Consider the following 13,611-nt stretch of genomic DNA (forward strand, 5'->3'; position numbering starts at 1 on the left):
GAACTGTTAGGACAAAGCACTCTCAGCAGAGATGTTTTCTCAAATCTATACGGAGACGGTGAGCTGTGCAACAGAGCCGGTAAAAACACCCAGGCAGCTCGCAAGAAAGAAGCCAGGAGCCGCTCAAGGCAGGAAGCAGAGGAAGTGAAATTGCAACAACCACGCGTGACCTTCTCACCTAATCGCACTAGGAAACCTGGAAGGTGTGGTACCGCCCAGGGCTGGCGTGGCGCCTCACACACGGAAAAGATAGAGCATCCACGCAGGGCGTCGTGCCCACCCCGGTGCCAGCCGCAGTCCCCCTGGGCTGGCACGGCTCCTGCCTGGCTGCTTCTGCATGGTCCTATTTCCTTTTTCTGTTTTATCCATTTGTCCATGTATAACTCAGGAAAAATAATAAACACTGCTTTTTTAAATTACATTTTGCTGAGTTATTTTCTGTTGACCACGAGGAAGCAGAGCTCACACACACAGCTCTGCTGACGGGGCGGCAATTCGAGCTTTAGACACCACGTGGGGATGGCGGGCGTGGGGCTGGGAAGAAGGGCAGAGGGCCCGGGGCTGGGGGCACTGGGCGGCTTCCAGCTCCACCCCAAGGCCCAGAGGCAACAACAGACCGAGAGAGCCCATTCAGAGACGCAGGCCCACAGCTCACAGCCAGCCCAACAGACCGCGGGCCCTGGGCGCAGCCCCGAAGACGTCCTGGAAAAGGGCCCGCAATCACACTGCAGGCGGGGCAAGGGCCGCGTCTAGCGTGGACGCAGCAGATGGCGCTGCCAGCAGGCCAGGAAGGTGCGTCACACACCTGCCCGGCAGTTCCAAGGGTTAATAAAGACAACAGCACTCGTTTCTCCAAGCCTGGAAAAGCAAGAGTCTGCCCGTTCCTGGGACAAGTCAGGCCGTCCTCATCAACGTGAGCACCGCGAGACGGCAAACGCTGGAAGACGCGGAGAAGCCGGCCCAAGCCCCCCGCCAACGATGGACGACAGGGGCGTGGAGGGGGCGGCGGCCTGAACAGCTGCACACGCGTGACCCGCACGACCGGCGGTAACATCCAGCTGTTTCCCCCGAGACAGGAACACGCACCCGTGGATGCTCCCAGCACTGCACCAGTGAAAGCCAGGACTCCAGACAAGCTTCCCTGTGGCCCTGGGAGCCGCTGGTCACAGCAGGGCTGGGTTGTGACACCTGCGGTCACATTGCGCAGAAACACACTCACACGCGCGTGCACAGCTGGTGGTGTCTGAGCACGCTCATGGGCGGCACTGACGCCACTCCTGGGTGTGACGCCACAGCCCGTTATCAACAGGGGCACTGGGTACAGAGCACTCGTGCCCCCAGTGTCTGCAGCTTCCGACGCGACCTCAGACGGCTGAGGCACCAGCGCACACTGGTCAGAACGGCTGCCGTCGACAAGTCCAGGAACAGCAAATGCTGGAGCGGGTGTGGACAAGAGGGAACCCTCCTACATGGCGCGAGTGTAGCCTGGAGCAGCCCCCACAGAGAACAGCGTGGAGGGTCCTTACACTAAACTCAGAGCTGTGGTTTGATCCAGCAAGTCCACGCCTGGGCGTGTGCCTGGAAAAAACTAATCTGAAAAGATACAGGCACCCCAGTGTCCACTGCAGCGCTGTTCACAGCAGCCAAGACAAGGAGCTGACTTTAACGTCCACCAGAAGATGAACGGACAGAGACGGCGCGGCACGGACGCACACGGACACTGCGTCCTCACTCAGGCGCGTCCGGCTCTGCGACCCCACGGGCTGCAGCCCGCCAGGCTCCTCTGTCCATGGGATTCTCCAGGCAAGAATACTGGAGTGGGCTGCCGTTTCCTTCTCCAGGGGACTTTCCCAACCCAGGGATAGAACCTGCACTGGCAGGCATATTCTTTACCACGGGCGCCACAGTGGAATACCACTCAGCCATAAAAGAATGAACGAACCCACTGGCAGTAACACGGCTGGGCGTAGACATCACCGTATCCAGTGAGGTCAGAGAGACAAGCACCACACGCATCACTCCCACGTGGGCCTAAAACACGACACAGACTTCGCTGTGAAACAGAGAGACTCACAGACAGAGAGAGCAGACCTGCGGCGCCAAGGGGCTGGCGGGAGGGCCGGCCGGGCTGGGGCCTGCAGGCTCCCACGGGGCTGGACAGACAACAGGACCCCGATGCACAGGCAGCACGGGAGCCCCAGTCACTGTCCTGCGATAAACCACGATGGGGAAGGAGGGGAGAGGGGAGACATGTGTACGCCCAACTCAGCCACTTCGCTGTAAAGCAGAACTGAATACACTGTAAATGAACCATACCTCAGTAAGATTCAAAAATAAAGAAATCTGCAGTCTACTCTGTCAATACCCCAATAAAGCTGCTTTAAAAAAAGCCTACACACACAGTAAGACACAACCACACCCCCAAGAGAGGCCAAGACTGCAAACGCGGTGGACACGGCAAGCACTGGCGAGCACACAGCACTCGGAGACTCTCCCACGACTGGCAGCCGCACAGACTCGTAACACACGCTTCCGGAGATGCTCCCAGTCCTACGAATCCACCAGGAAAAACAGAAACAGAGGCCCCTGCACACAGCACATCCAGAACAGCCCCGAACTGGCCACAGTCCAAGTGTCGAGACCTCGGTGTGAAGCAGTCACACAGTGTGCGGTGAGTTCAGGGGCAAGGGGGCCGGGGCAGGGGCCGCCCTCAGGGTCTCTGCCCTCAGGATCCGAGGCCCGCAACCCTCTCAGCTCTGGAAGCCCACGGTTCGCAGCCCCCCGCGGCTGACCACCGAGCGCTCTGTGCTCACAGAGCAGGAGACGAGAACAGTGGGAGAGGGAGCTGCTGCTAAGAAAACAGACCGGCAACCCCTCACCCGCACTTGACAACCACCACAAGTCCGCTGCCAGACCAGTGACGTTTCTTGAGGCAAATACCATTGGTATGAAGTCACTTTACTGAGCAAATTCTCAAGGCCAGGAAGTTCACAGCCTCACTTGATGGTTTTATGAAGCACATGTGGGCTTCATGCCCACAGAATTCCTATCTGATTCTTCCAGGTTAAAAGGAAGGAGCCAAGAGGCCTCGCTTTGCCTCCGTCCCCCCAGGCACACGGGAGGTCACAGGAGCCCGCTGCCCCATCACCGGTCAGCGGGGCCCGTGAGGACACGGGGGCCCGGGCTTGGGGGCACATGGACCGTGCTCGGAGCACAGGTGGGCCTCCCCACCCCCGACGGTCACGCGGGCAGAGGGCCAGCGGGTCAATACACCACCCACACGGCACTGCCCGGAGCGGGGGTGGGGGTGGGGCGCAGTGCCGCTTCAGTCGGGGACCCCGGTGAGGCCTCTCCCCGCCCCAGCCACCTGGGGACCGTACCCAGGACCCAGCCTCTCCGGCCAGCCCCCTTGTGAGACCAGCAACGCCTCACACCTCTGCCCTGGCACCTCAGGCCCCAAGAACCCAAGGTCAAGGCGCTTCTGTCAATGGAAACAGGCTTTGCAAACATAAAGAACTAGTCTTAGTGAGATAAGAGCAGAGGGCTGGGCTGACAGCCCACAGGGCCCCTGACCCCATCCCCAGGCAGCCTGTCGAGACAGTGGCGCGAGGCGGCCAGCTCAGCTTAGGTGCCCGCGACCCTGGTGGCAGGCCGGTACTGGCTCCAGGGCGACAGCTGCCCTGGGGCGTCTCGCCCCAGCCATGTGGCTCAGTGTCTGCGCTGGTATCTCCCCAGGGTGGGGGAGCCGTGGCCTGGAGACCCCTCACCTCCACGCATGTCATGCTGCCTGGACACGTCCTCCTGCCTGTCAAGCCGGAGCACCGTCTGGAAGGGGCTATCCGCCCAGCTCACAGGGAGAGTTAAGAAGCTATGAGAAGGGCAGATGGACCAACCCCAGGACCCATGACTCAAGCACCACCCTTGAAACAGAAAGACCCGCGAAGCATCTACATCATGAGCCCCTCCAGGAGGACCAGGAAGTGGCTGGGACAGGACAGGGCAGGGCGGGGCAGGGCGGGGCAGGGCCCCACCCGACAGAAGCAGCCAGCCACATGGCTGGCAGACCCAGCACAGGGGTGGGGGGCACTCGTGGCCATGGGCCCTGCTCCCCTATGCCCTGGGTCAATATGGTGACCTGTGCCGACCGGGACTGAGAAGCGGACGGGCCCAGCTGCAGAGACGCCACGCACTGTGGACCGACACAGCAGGGCAGTGGGGACAGAGAAAGGGACGCGCCAGGGACAGCCCGAGCCAGGTACCCCTGGCCCTGCTGCGGGGCACCCCCCTGGGGACCCTCAGCCCTCCCGGCGGGAGCTCAGGGGCCATGCTGTGGGAAGTGACTGCACAGGCACCTGTGGGTCCCCGGAAGGCACTTTCGGGAGCACAGCAGCTCCTCGGGCTCCCAGCAGGGGCGGGCGGGGCAGTACTTTTCCACAGGCTCCCATCACCCACCCCACGCAGATGGAGGGGTCCCTCCTTTAAAAAGGCGGGGCCCGGCGGCTCCCCGGCTTCCCACGAGAACCAGAGGCCCAGCGGGTGAAGAAGCATTTTGATGAGCAGAACCAGGATGTGGTCTCATGGAAGCAGCATCCGTCTCCTCAGAGGATGACCCTGGAGACCAGCCCGGAGCCGGGCGGGGCGGGGCGAGGGGCTGCCGGAGACACCCCCTCCCCAGCGCCCCCGGGGCCAACGAGGAAGCTGCAGAGCACGGCCCCATGGGACCGCACTCAGCTGCGGGGAGGGAAACGCCAGCTTCTCCCTGCTTTTGTTTTCCAAATCTTTCAATCAACAAGCACTTAAATAACAAAAAAATGATCACTTTTTAAAAAATCACCTGAATTTAAGGATCATTATTGGTCTTAGGCAGAACTTGTAAACTGTGCCATACTTAGCGGTAAAGAACCTGTCTGCCAATACAGGAAGTGCAAGAAATGCAGGTTTGATCCCTGGGTGAGAAGATCCCCTGGAGGAGGGCACGGCAACCCACGCCAGTGTTCTTGCCTGGAGAATCCCACGGCGGGCTGCAGTCCACGGGGCCGCAGAGCTGGACGCGACTGAGCGATGTACCACACATGCATATTCACCACAAACCCGGGCGGCTCCGCGGTGCTGCTAGGGACGAGCAGCCGGCAAGCAGAGACACCAAGAGCGGGAAATCTCAACACAGTCACACGTCACAAGCACGACAGTGTGGTGCTCATTTCAGAGACTAGAAACAGCAGCACTGTATCCTGGAACAGGCCAGAGAAATCCACGTGTCCTGAGTTTCTGCAGGGATTCGGGGCCGGACCCTGAACGGGAGCTGGAATAGCTGGAAAAGCCCAGTCTCCATCGGGGGTCTGGACACCAAGAAGCACTGACGAAACTGGGCCCCAGCGGCAGAGAAGGCGAGGACGACAAGGACGGGCCTGGGGACACGGCTGGCCGCGAGCCCAGGCAGGAGCACACACAGGGCCGGGGACACGGCCCGCCAGCTCAGCACAGCCTGTGGGCACGGGGGCGCCTGGCCAGGTGGGCACCAAGGAGAAGGCAGGAAAGGGGCACCCGGGACGGTGGGTCCCCAGGGCTGGCCTGGCTTTCACCTTGACTCAGGGCAGCGACAGCTGAGACGACCCCGACCCAGGGGTCCCTCCCTCAGCACCTGCGCCTGCCCACCCACCGTGGAGGGGGGTGCGGGCGTGCCTCCCCAGGACACAGAGCTGCCCAGAGGACAGCGCCCTGGGGTCCCGACAGTCCTGCATGAGCCCCGCCCCACACGGCGCTGCCGGCCTCACTACACACGCAGGCCAGCTGCGCGCCCAGACTTCCAGCCTTGCACATGGCCCAGGCTCGAAACAGAGACAGAGCTGGAGACACAGCTCCCCAGAGTGAGCAAGCCCAGCAAGCCCCCCACCCGCCAGGTCGGGCTTCCATCGCGTTCTCCCAGAAAGACCAGACTAGCCCCACTCAAGTGGCTGATTAAGAGCAGATCCTCACAGGGAGGTCTGACCACGGCCCCAAATCACCCAACACGTCGTGGGGCGGCGCCGACGACGCTGCCCTCCTTGTGGTCCCTGGGCGCTCTCGCGGGTGACCCAAGGGCCGGAGGCTGCTCAGGCCCGCCCCGGTAGGCACGTTCACCTGCCACGCGGGCGAGAGAGAGGTGTGTCCATCAACTGTCACTTGCTGTCGAATGACTCCTCAGGACCTGTGACAACTGATGCCGTCTGATCAACAACACACTGGGTCAGAGTCAGCTCGGCACAGAGAAAAGTTACACTCAGAGCCTGGTGGCGGCGGCAGCAGCTTTAGACAAGACACGTTCCTGACCGGATTCAGAACACGTTTAGATGTAACCTCTAAACAAACACAGACCCCCCAGGCCAGGGCCCCTCCCCGTGCGAGGGCCTCAAGGCCCAGCTGCATGCAGCCTCACCACCCGGTACCCCGCGGGGCCACTGGAACCCCATCACACCGGCACCCCCAGCACCCCAAGGTCTAGAGGCTGAAAAGGGCAGCTCTGTGGCTCTAACCTGCGGTTTCCTGCGGCTCTGACCTATCCCATGGCTGCGTCTGCACTGTGCATGTCTGCCGGGGACTGTCCACCCCGACACCAGCCACGTGACCACCAAGTGCCCTCCCAGGTCCGGAGACAGGCGAGGCCAGCGTGCCCACCTCACCTACCTCGGCAGGGGCAGTCCCGGTGCCCGGCAGGGCCGCGCATGCCGCTGGCACCTCTACAGCCGACACCTTCTTCAGTTTTTTGCTCTTCTTCTCTGCCACTTCGCTCTCTTTTCTCTTCTGTTTTGCCATCTTGCAACAGACAAACTGTAAAGACACAGGAAATAAAAATTCTCATTAACAGAGAGAACAGGGTGTTATAAAAGAAATACGGAGCTAGTTCAGGAAGTATGGGAAATACGCCGTCATTTTTACAAAGCCCAACCCCCCCTCTCCATTGCCTGTGGACAGCTTACAGTGTGTCCAGTTTTTCTGAGTGTTTATGTAACACAGCTCCCGTCACAGCATGAACGCAGGCTTCTAAGAGTAAACGAAGGGACATCCCTGGTGTGCGGTGGCTGAGACGCCATGCATGCTTCCGCTCTGGGGCACAGGTTTGATCCCTGGTCGGCAAACTAAGAGCCCTCAAGCCATGCAGTGCCGCCCCCACCCCCCAAAATAGGAAAAGAAATATCCTTTTTAGTGGCAGGATGCCAATTTTCCAAAACTTGCGAACACTGGTCTATTCGCTAATTAATGACCTTCGCGTCACTCCCGCTTTCTACTGTCAAGGTCAGCTCACACTCCCCCAGGGGAAGGTGCTGCCCCACAGGCTGGCGGCGACCGTCGGGCCTCGGTCACCCGCGGCTGGAGGTGGCCGTCGGGCAGCCCCTTGGGCCTCGGTCACCCACGGCTGGAGGTGGCCGTCGGGCAGCCCCTCGGGCCTCGGTCACCCGCGGCTGGAGGTGGCCGGACGACTCAGGGTGACCTCCATGGCGGTGGAAGCAGCCCCAACGGGCCTCTGTGAAGGACCAACATGGGTCTGAGAAGGTCTGCTCTGTCTCCTCGAGTGCAGGGCTACCTCAAGCTCCTCGTACGGACAGAAGAACGCCCGTGAACTCCAGAACCAGCTTTCCTTGTGGGACCAGACACTGAGAGAGCGAGGAAGACCACGGAGGTGCCAGAGCCTGGAGGAGTGGGGCAGGCGCAGGGAGCACCTCCCACATGAGGGGCGTCGGCTGCAGGGACCTCCGAGGGGCGGGGTCTAGAAGGCCTTCCACAAGGCCCAGCCCACCCCGGGCCAGACGCAGAAAATGACCTGCTCCTCCCACCCCCACCCTACCTGCTGCCCCTGCAGGTGGTGCCCAACAGGAGCTGGAAACAGGACGGTCTCTGAGCTGCAGCAGCTACGCCGTGAGCATCCTGCCGTGCAGGCTACAAGGTGCTGGGGTGGAGGCCTCGGGCAGCTGGTGCAAACCACACACACACAGACACACACACACACAGAGCTGGTGCAAACCACACACACAGACACACATACACACACAGAGCTGGTGCAAACCACACACAGATACACACACACAGATACCCACACACAGAGCTGGTGCAAACCACACAGAGAGACACACACACAGACACACATACATACACAGAGCTGGTGCAAACCACACACACAGGCAGACACACACACAGAGACACACACACAGACACACACAGAGCTGGTGCAAACCACACACAGATACACACACACAGATACACACCCACACACAGAGCTGGTGCAAACCACACACACAGACACACACACACGCAGACACACACACACAGACACACACACACACAGAGCTGGTGCAAACCACACACACACAGACACACACAGACACACAGACACACACACACACAGACACAAATGCAGACACACACAGACACACACACACAGACACACACACACAGAGCTGGTGCAAACCACACATACAGACACACACACACAGATACACACACACACACAGAGCTGGTGCAAACCACACACACAGAGACACACACACACAGACACACACACACACACAGACCTGGTGCAAAGCACACACACCACACACACACACACACACACACACACACGCTCCTCCTCACACACTGATCAAGCAGGGATGAGTAGTTCAGCAGAAACCAGGAGAGGGAATTCCCTCCCAATAACCGAAGCCCATCAGCAGTGCTACAGACGCAAGTGGGACAGAACGCCAGGACGGTCTAATCACGTGTTTGAGAAAACAACAGGGAAAACCACACACGGACTCACAGGCAAATGCCTGACGCATACACCAACCTCCACCTTTATACCTGGGGTGGGCTGCAAGGGGCTTTCCCGGACCCCTGCAGCTCAGTTTTATTTTGCTTTTTATCAAGGTTTTACACTTGAAAAACTTCATCTAAAAAAAAAATACCAGTCCTTTAAAACTCTATCTACAAGTCCCACTAGAATCAACTTTTATTCTAACAAACTACAAGAATGTATTTTGTATTATTCATTCTAAACTCACCCCTGGCTTCATTTATATGTGTATCTTTACGTGTGTGTGTGTTATTACATAGACGTGCACGTGACATGTACATCTTACACACACGACGCGTACACCGTGTCTCTGTAATAGAGGTACGCTCATTGCGGACATCTACCTGCACGGAACAGATGCAAACCATCGCCTTCTCCCTCGGACACCAGAATACACTTTGGACTCCCGCACGGGGGCTCAAACACGTAACTCACTCATTCCACAAGTGTTTATCGAGGGCTGGTTCTGTGCCAGGCGCTGCTGGAGGCTGAACACAGAGCAAAGAGCAAGGGAAGTAAGAGCCTTGATCGAGAAGCTTCCCTTCGAGTGTGAAGTCCAGGCCCACTGGAGTGAACGAGTCAATGCTTTTACAGAGACAAACGCTGCAAAGAAAGCACAGCGGGTGGGGTGAGCAGGTGCCAGGAAAGGCAGCAGACTCAGATGGCGGCAGGGGCCTCTCTGAGGGGCCACATGGACAGAGGGGGCACTTGCAACATGCCCAGGCCCGGGGCCAGGCGCCACCCGAGGGGCCACCTGCCTGCCCTGCCCCGCCCAAGGCATAAGTCTCACTGCAGACTCAGCGCGGCGCGGATGGACAGATGCCACCAGGATGTCAGCAGGGAGGACGCGCCCAGGTCACCAGCAGCCCCCCGGGCAGGTGCCGCCCCCCGCTGCTGGCCAGTCACTGTCTCCCCACACAGGTGCCGACCAGGTGCAGGGGCTGCTCCAGACTGGACCATGCGGCCCAGAGGACCCGCTCCTGAGCGCTCACGTTCTCATGGAGAGACAAACAGGTCAGGAAACGAGGATGAAGGAAAGGGCTACAGAAAGTGGCGATTACGAAAAGGGTGACTGTAACAGAAAGGACCCAGAAACCACTCTCTCTAAAAAACAGCCAGAGCACCTTAAGATTCCACGTCTGGAGAGGAAAGTGAGAGGTGAACCATGGTACCAAGCTGCACCCACAACCAAGCCAGACAATCAGAGGCCACAGGCGAGAGAACGCGGAGCCAGGGCAGCGGGCCCTCTGCCCCCTGGGGCCCACGATGGCTCCAGCACACCAAGAGGATCTCACCCCCGTGCAGTCGAAAACTGCAGGCGCAACGCTCACCCTTATCTTAGGAAAGTGCCCCAAGCCAGAGGCTACAAGCTCCCATTAGTGTAAGAAGAAACCACGAAAGAATGAGACTGTTGACCCAGGGTTTTGAAAAGACAAAGGGCTCTGCCAGCCAATTACCTTGCTGGAGAAGCAAGAGAAGTTTAGCAAATGTTTACACGCCGGTTACCATGTAAGCTACGTTAGATCTGCATTCATTCTGAGCTATCATTAAAAAGCTTAATCACTAAGTCTACTTGCTAAAAATGGGGAGAAAAGTCTTTTCCATACTATATAAAGGTTTCTTTTAATAGTCCCAAGAGATGGTGATGCAGACCTTTGAGACAAGGAATATTTGCTGTAGGAAATGACATTTTCTTACATTTATGGTCAACAAGGGGCCACAATGATTCAGTGGGAAGAACAATCTCTTCCACAAGGGGCACTGGGACTTCTGGACAGCCACATGTAGAATGAAACGGGACCCCTACCTCACGCCATATAGAAATCATTACTCACAATGGATCAAAACCTAAATGTAGAGCTAAAACTACAAAACTCTCAGAAAACACAGAAGTAAAACTTCACGGGTGGCACTACTGGTAAAGACCCCACCGGCCGCTGCAGGAGACGTAAGAGACACAGGTTCGATGACTAGGTCAGGAAGATCCCCGGGAGGAGGGCATGATAACCCATTCCAGTGTTCCTGCCTGGTGGGCTACAGTCCATGGGGTCGAAAAGAATCAGACACGACTAAAGTGACTTAGCATACACACACGCCAAAGTTAACCTTGGATTAGGCAACAGTTTCTTCATCGTGACACCAAAAACACAGCAGAAGAAAAAAGATAAACCGAATGTGTCAGAATTGAAAATTTTGTGCTATAAATGATGTCAGCCAGAAAGTAAAAAGACAACCAACAGAACTGAAGATGTTTGCAATTCATATCTGACAAGAGACTTGTATCCAGAATGAATGAAAAACTCATAACTCCATAAAAAAGGCTGACAACCCACTTTAAAAATGGACAAAGCACTGGAACAGATAATTCCCCAAAGAAGAGACACAACTGGACAGGGAGCCATGAAGGAGCTCAGCACTGGTCCTCATTAGGGAAGCCCAAATCCAAAGACAGCCCTCATAAGCACGACGCCGGCCGGCATCAGACGACCCGGGAGTGTCGGTGATGATGAGAGACCGGCCCGCGCCACTGCTGGTGCACAGAACGCGGCGTGGCCACTCTGTGGGGCAGCCTGCCGGTGCCTCAAAAGTCACACAGTCACGGGGCCCAGGACGACATACAGACAGACGTAATCCGGGAAACGAGCAGACCCACGTGAACTCTGAACACAGCTGTCCACAGCGCCAAGTCACAGTATCCGTAACGGGGAAGCGACCGAGATGGCCCATTAACTGGCGGATGAGCTATGATTCAGCAGAACAGAAGCACGGACACCCGCTCCATGGACGAAGCGTGAAAGGCTCGTGGGCAGGAAGCCTGTCGTGGAAAACCAGACGGCGTAATTCTGTGCACGTGAAGTGTCCAGAGTAAGCAAATGACAGAGAGACTGACGGGGGCTTGGGGCTGGGCGAGGGGCGCAGGGGGGGTGACCACTGATACCAGGCTTCGTCCGGAGAAGAAACATGTCCTAAAATCAGCCTGTGGTAATGGTCACACACCCTGGGAATATACTTTAAAAAACCTGCTAATCCCAAGTTATTTGCTGTAAGTGAAAAGACATAAAGCCTCAGTGCTATCTGTAGGGGAATAAAGAAGACATAAGAAAGCCTTCCTCAGCAATCAATGCAAAGAAATAGAGGAAAACAACAGAATGGGAAAGACTAGAGATCTCTTTAAGAAAATTAGAGATATCAACGGAACGTTTCATGCAAAGATGGGCTCGATAAAGGACAGAAATGGTATGGACCTAACAGAAGCAGAAGATATTAAGAAGAGGTGACAAGAATACACAGAAGAACTGTACAAAAAAGATCTTCACAGCCAAGATAATCACAATGGTGTGATCACTCACCTAGAGCCAGATATCCTAGAATGTGAAGTCAAGTGGGCCTTAGAAAGCATCACTACGAACAGAGCTAGTGGAGGTGATGGAATTCCAGTTGAGCTATTTCAAATCCTGAAAGATGATGCTGTGAAAGTGCTGCACTCAATATGCCAGCGAATTTGGAACACTCAGCAGTGGCCACGGGACTGGAGAAGGTCAGTTTTCATTCCAATCCCAAAGAAAGGCAATGCCAAAGAATGCTCAAACTACCGCACAATTGCACTCATCTCACACGCTAGTAAAGTAATGCTCAAAATTCTCCAAGCCAGGCTTCAGCAATATGTGAACCGTGAACTTCCAGATGTTCAAGCTGGTTTTTGAAAAGGCAGAGGAACCAGAGATCAAATTGCCAACATCTGCTGGATCAGGGAAAAGGCAAGAGAGTTCCGGAAAAACACCTATTTCTGCTTTATTGACTATGCCAAAGCCTTTGACTGTGTGGATCACAGTAAACTGTGGGAAATTCTTCAACAGATGGGAATACCAGACCACCTGACCTGCCTCTTGAGAAACCTATATGCAAGTCAAGAAGCAACAGTTAGACTGGACATGGAACAACAGACTGCTTCCAAATAGGAAAAGGAGTACGTCAAGGCTGTATATTGTCACCCTGCTTATTTAACTTATATGCAGAGTACATCATGAGAAACGCTGGGCTGGAAGAAGCACAAGCTGGAATCAAAATTGCCGGAAGAAATGTCAATCACCTCAGATATGCAGACGACAGAAAGTCATCTAACGGCAGAAAGTGAAGAGGAACTAAAAAGCCTCTTGATGACAGTGAAAGTGGAGAGTGAAAAAGATGGCTTAGAGCTCAACATTCAGAAAACGAAGATCATGGCATCTGGTCCCACCACTTCATGGGAAATAGATGGGGAAACAGCGTCAGACTTTATTTATTTGGGCTCCAAAATCACTGCAGACGGTGACTGCAGCCATGAAATTAAAAGATGCTTACTCCTTGGAAGGAAAGTTATGACCAACCTAGATAGCATATTCCAAAGCAGAGACATTACTTTACCAACAAAGGTCCGTCTAGTCAAGGCTATGGTTTTTCCTGTGGTCATGTATGGATGTGAGAGTTGGACTGTGAAGAAAGCTGAGCGCCGAAGAATTGATGCTTTTGAACTGTGGTGTTGGAGAAGACTCTTGAGAGTCCCTTGGACTGCAAGGTGATCCAATCAGTCCATTCTAAAGGACATCAGACCTGGGATTTCTTTGGAAGGAATGATGCTGAAGCTGAAACTCCAGTGATTTGGCCACCTCATGCAAAGAGTTGACTCATTGGAAAAGACTCTGATGCTGGCAGGGATTGGGGGCAGGAGGAGAAAGGGACGACAGAGGATGAGATGGCTGGATGGCATCACTGATTCGATGGACGTGAGTCTGAGTGAACTCCGGGAGTTGGTGATGGACAAGGAG

The 13,611-nt window shown here is 56.1% G+C and overlaps 1 protein-coding gene across 18 annotated transcripts in view; it reads right to left on the bottom strand.

The window, feature by feature from the left end:
- Positions 1-13,611, bottom strand: part of CHLSN (cholesin) — a 70,814-nt gene that overhangs the window by 49,360 nt on the left and 7,843 nt on the right. For 16 of the 18 annotated variants that reach the window (XR_015155041.1, XR_015155042.1, XM_086376897.1 and 13 more), the window contains one exon: positions 6,664-6,807. Coding sequence is in view for 13 of the 18 variants with exons in the window: in XM_086376897.1 (XP_086233023.1) it covers positions 6,664-6,807 (144 nt within the window). In the remaining 5 variants the exon portion in view is untranslated. Of the gene's footprint in view, positions 1-6,663; positions 6,808-7,822; positions 10,650-13,611 lie in introns of those variants that run through there. The other 2 variants (XM_086376907.1, XM_086376895.1) reach the window with 2 other exon arrangements.

Source organism: Bos grunniens, chromosome 25, assembly GCF_055505025.1.
Source record: "Bos grunniens cultivar Pamir isolate PY7600 chromosome 25, Bosgru_T2T1.0, whole genome shotgun sequence".
Taxonomy (NCBI): domain Eukaryota; kingdom Metazoa; phylum Chordata; class Mammalia; order Artiodactyla; family Bovidae; genus Bos; species Bos grunniens.